The 5558-nt window shown below is 34.7% G+C and overlaps 1 protein-coding gene across 1 annotated transcript in view; it reads right to left on the bottom strand.

Moving 5' to 3' along the window:
- Positions 1 to 5558, bottom strand: part of LOC107700326 (probable voltage-dependent R-type calcium channel subunit alpha-1E) — a 163023-nt gene that overhangs the window by 39862 nt on the left and 117603 nt on the right. The window contains exons 28-30 of the mRNA XM_016501959.1: positions 3848 to 4008; positions 3516 to 3650; positions 972 to 1173 (exon numbers count right to left, since the gene is read on the bottom strand). Of these exons, the coding sequence (XP_016357445.1) occupies positions 972 to 1173; positions 3516 to 3650; positions 3848 to 4008 (498 nt within the window). The remainder of the gene's footprint in view (positions 1 to 971; positions 1174 to 3515; positions 3651 to 3847; positions 4009 to 5558) is intronic.

Here is a 5558-nt window from a genome sequence, read left to right as displayed (position 1 = left end):
AATAATAATAATAATAATAATAATAATCGGCAGGGATCCCAGACCAATACAATTAGTGTGCCTCCTCTATTTTAAAACCCACGAGCCGCCACTGTTTCCTACTTGCTGAAGGGTATCAGTGATATTCACCTTCAGTCATAAAAAGATGTCATTAAATGAATATTAAAAATATACTCTTAATGTTAGTCTTAATGTTGTTTCTTCATCAATTTAAAGATTGAATATTAAATTATTTCAATATAAAAGTATATTTAATAACTTTAACGTTAGGTGGGATTAATCGCATGTTAGTCTTAATGTTGTTTCTTCATCAATTTAAAGATTGAATATGAAATTATTTCAATATAAAAGTATATTTAATAACTTTAACGTTAGGTGGGATTAATCGCGATTAATTTCAGAAAAAATGTGTGGTTAATTAGTTACTTTTTTTATCGATTGACTATATATTATTGACTATATACTATAAATAAACCTGAACATGCATGCAGTAACCTAAACCAAAAGGAACCCATTTAACTTTGTTTTGACACTGTTCCTGGCCTACTTCTTTTTGAAGACTATAGGAACTAAAAGATATCAAAGGGAAGGAAGTGCAGAAGTAGATTTATCTCTGAGTTTGCCATGAATGAAGATACACATGCCAATTTCAGCTACATTAGCTTTTGGTTGATAAGACATGCACACATATTTGGATGTCAAAATAATGTCTTGAATCTGGAGCACTTCTCATTCAAAAGGTCCTTTGAGACTGCTGAAGTGAAGAAAATGAATACTTTTATGAAAAGCACTCATGCCGTATGCACAAGTGGCAGCGCTCTGATAAACATTCAACAGCAAATCACATAAGAATATCAAGACTTTTCTTTGTGTTGCCTCAAGTATGTGCAATTGCTTCTATACACATTACTATAGTACACACATGTACTCGGCTGGATTTGTAACATGAACATAAAAACGGGATCAGTCACCTCGTTTTTCTCCAGACTGCACTCCTCCATCATTTTGTCACCCTGCTCTTGGAAGGTGATGATGATGAGGGCCACAAATATGTTGACGAAGAAGAAGGGGAACACCACAAAATAAATGACGTAAAAGATGGACATCTCCATTCTGTTTCCCTGACTGGGACCCCGGTCCTCCTCGGTCACATCCACAGAGTGCTGCAAAACTCTACAATACCAAAGAGTTTGTTAACAGACAAAACTTTATACATTTATCTATGATATATAGTATTTGGACACTTTTTGGCTGCCAAACATTAGTGGAACATGTGAATAGTTAATGTGATGAACCACATATGTGGTTACTCTGCTAGGACACCTGTCCGAACTTGAGGGGAGCTGACTTCATACACATACTAAAATCACCTATAGACTAGTTGGTTTAAAATCACTGCAAAAAAAAAAAAGGCTCAGAAAAGTGAAGTTGATTTGAACTTGAATTGATATTAATCTAATGTAATGGGATTCACACAAGTGTGGCTTAAAGGTGCTGCAAGCAATGATTTTTGAAATATCAGATACAACAAAAGGTTACTGCATATTTAAAACACTATTTAAACATTCTGTTTACTAGTGTTATTACAGAAATCTTACCTGATTTATTTATGTATGACTGAAAAATATGCATCAGTTCTACCCCTTTTTGCCTTGTTGAGCATTCAGGTTTGTTGGCAATGTATTATCTGACATGTCTTAAGGCCCCGATATACTCAAAACAAAGTTCTTTTTCGTTCTTCGTTTAGGGGTAAAAAAATGGGGGGGGCTGTGGGCCACTATGGGGCATCACTGATTCTCCAGAGAGGCCATGAGATAAATTAAAATGAAATATATTCATATTATTCATTAAGTTTACAATTTATATGTTAAATAAAAAAATTAACAAAGCACCACCTCTCTCTCTGCTACAAACAGCAGCTCAAAACACCCAACCACCGAAGGGGAACACCACAAAATAAATGACGTAAAAGATGGACATCTCCATTCTGTTTCCCTGACTGGGACCCCGGTCCTCCTCGGTCACATCCACAGAGTGCTGCAAAACTCTACAATACCAAAGAGTTTGTTAACAGACAAAACTTTATACATTTATCTATGATATATAGTATTTGGACACTTTTTGGCTGCCAAACATTAGTGGAACATGTGAATAGTTAATGTGATGAACCACATATGTGGTTACTCTGCTAGGACACCTGTCCGAACTTGAGGGGAGCTGACTTCATACACATACTAAAATCACCTATAGACTAGTTGGTTTAAAATCACTGCAAAAAAAAAAAAGGCTCAGAAAAGTGAAGTTGATTTGAACTTGAATTGATATTAATCTAATGTAATGGGATTCACACAAGTGTGGCTTAAAGGTGCTGCAAGCAATGATTTTTGAAATATCAGATACAACAAAAGGTTACTGCATATTTAAAACACTATTTAAACATTCTGTTTACTAGTGTTATTACAGAAATCTTACCTGATTTATTTATGTATGACTGAAAAATATGCATCAGTTCTACCCCTTTTTGCCTTGTTGAGCATTCAGGTTTGTTGGCAATGTATTATCTGACATGTCTTAAGGCCCCGATATACTCAAAACAAAGTTCTTTTTCGTTCTTCGTTTAGGGGTAAAAAAATGGGGGGGGCTGTGGGCCACTATGGGGCATCACTGATTCTCCAGAGAGGCCATGAGATAAATTAAAATGAAATATATTCATATTATTCATTAAGTTTACAATTTATATGTTAAATAAAAAAATTAACAAAGCACCACCTCTCTCTCTGCTACAAACAGCAGCTCAAAACACCCAACCACCGCAGGAGCATATGATACGCAAATTACAGCTCTTGGTTGGATAAAACAAACCACTAGTAAAGTTTTGATTGATGATGACTATAATCAAAGTACAGTGACATACAGGAGTCGTACATTAGGTGCACATGAATCTGTTATTATTGATGTACAAACAAAACATGTGTGAGTTGTATCGTATTTTTGCATGAACATTGAAATATATACACATAGCTGTCAAAATTAATGTACTGTGAGTGTTTAATAATGGATGCTCATCGAAGAAGTTTTGGAGAAGTTTGTGAGGATCAGTGGTGTTTATGTACATATGGGCATCAGACACTCCAAACGTAGACACAACTGCTTGTTCTGACAGAGGAACTGTTCACTGGTGATGTCAACCCAGTTTCCAAACATTAATTTTTATTTTTCATTTGTATTTTGGTGTGATTAGTTCTGAAATTACTGTATAACTGAGCAGAGTAAGTACTTTTAAGTTTTTGTAAAATATGCTTGCATAGCAGTATTGATGTGGAGAGGAGAGGGGCCTTGTAGTAAAAAAGGTTGAGAACCACTGCTCTAGAAGGTGAAAATGTGAGTTTCTGAACATGCAAATATCAGCACAGCTTCTAGAAAGGTGTTAAGTAGAATGTTAATCTCCTTAAGGTGTTAATAAGTGTGTCAAAATGATACAGTGTGAAAACATATGTAATAAAGTTCGCTCTTACTGCGGCCACCCTTCCCCAGTGGATACAGTGAAGAGAGTCAACAAAGCCCACATGATGTTATCATAATGAAAATCACGTCTCTTCCACTCTCGTTTCTCTTTTTTCTTGTCTTTGTCATAGTCAATGTAGTAACCCCTATAAAACATTAAGAAAAAACATTTTCCACATCATTTGCAGAGAAGATTTTGCACTCCTAAAATGTCATTCTTCTATTCATAGCAGCAATGGACATTTTCTAAAGTCTTCTGAGCTTTGAATAATGTCTGAGCAGCTTTAAAATTAATTTTAGCATTATATTTAGAATTTATATTGCAGATGTAATGGGCACCCACTTGCACTCGTCTTCTGTGTCCTTGGAACTGTCGGTACAGTAGTAAAATTTCCCTTTGAAAAGTTGCACTGCAATGACTGCAAATATGAACATAAAGAGCTTGTAGACGATGAGGATGTTGAAGACATTCTTTAGCGATGTGACCACACAGTCAAACACAGCCTGCAAATCAAAAAGAGAGAAAGAACAATGGGAGATAATGACAATTTTATAATTTCTGTTTAACTTTATTGTTATTTCATTTTTATTTTGGTAATTTTAGAATTTCAACTTTTTTGCGTTTATGTTTTTCTTGTAATATTCATATTTTATTTCAGCTTTATAACTGAAATTATGCATGCACAAAAATATGGACTGACAAAAATCTGTGTATGTACAGTAAAACGGACTTATTTTACCATTCTTTGGTGATATTCTAAATATTTCAGTTGACTGTTGTGCTAAAGTGTTATTGTAATGGTCAGTACAAAATTAAAGCAGTTAAAAAAGCTATATTTTCCCAGCTGAGATATTTGCAACACTTAAGTCTCTAATGAAATTTGCTCTACTTTAGAAAAGCAGTTGTCCGTCTGTCTCTTAAATCTGTCTCTCACACTTTATCACTTTGCCTCTTTTTTGAGAGGCACTGCTGGCTCTTTCTCCACCTCTTACACCACAAACCCAAGACACTAAACACACACACACTGAGAGCTCTTTCAGACTGTGAGGACTGGGAACTGAAAATACTAATGTAGTCTTTTCACACATGGCAAGAGAGTTTCATCACCTTCCCTCTTATCCCATTGATCTCATTCTGCTGCTTTGCTGACCACATTTGTCAAATAATCAACTTCAAATAATAATTCAAAATGAACAACGTAGATACACACACACTGTTCAACTAATCAAGTATTCAACTAATTGCCTAATCCAGTAATGTCGTACAATTCAACAAAGATTTGTACCCACACACACACACACACACACACACACGGGTCAAAAATATTTTTTAAAAATGTTTATTTTTTTAAAGAAACCTCTTATGCTCACCAAAGCTGAATTTATTTGATCAAAACTACAGTAAAAACACATGATCCTTCAGAAATAATTCTACTATGCTCATTTGTTGTTCAAGAAACATCTCTTATTATTATCAATGTTAAAAAAAGGAGTGCTGCTTAATGCTTTTGTGGAAACTGTGATACATTTTTTATTCTTTGATGAATAGAAAGTTAAATAAAACAGCATTTATTTGAAATAGAAATCTTGTGTAACACTTCACTGTCATGTTTGATCAATTTAATGCATTCATAAAGAATAAAAGTATTAATTTCTTTCAAAACAAACAAACAAACCTTTTGACCCCTGACTTTTGAACGGTTGTGTATTCCTTTCATGTTCACATACCTTGAGTTTGGGAAGTCTTTTAATAGTCTTAAGAGGCCTCAATACTCTGAGAACACGCAGTGATTTGATGGTTTTAATGTCTCTTCCTGTGTTACTCCTGTATAGCATGAAAACATGTGTAACTAAATAAAAAACGGTCCTACTTCTCATGTACAAATACAAACACACACACACACACACACACAATTCCCCCAATGCTCTGAATGACACAGTCACAAAAGACTTACCCCATGGCAGAATCACATAGCCCATGCTGTACTACGCTAACAAGACAGAGAGAAAACAGAGTTAAATACAATAATAAAAATGTCAGAAGCTAAAGTTAG

This window comes from Sinocyclocheilus anshuiensis, unplaced genomic scaffold, assembly GCF_001515605.1.
Source record: "Sinocyclocheilus anshuiensis isolate Anshui unplaced genomic scaffold, SAMN03320099.WGS_v1.1 scaffold477, whole genome shotgun sequence".
Classification (NCBI taxonomy): Eukaryota; Metazoa; Chordata; class Actinopteri; order Cypriniformes; family Cyprinidae; genus Sinocyclocheilus; species Sinocyclocheilus anshuiensis.
Note: the sequence above shows the minus strand (reverse complement) of the source record. Positions and strands in the feature narration are given on the sequence as shown.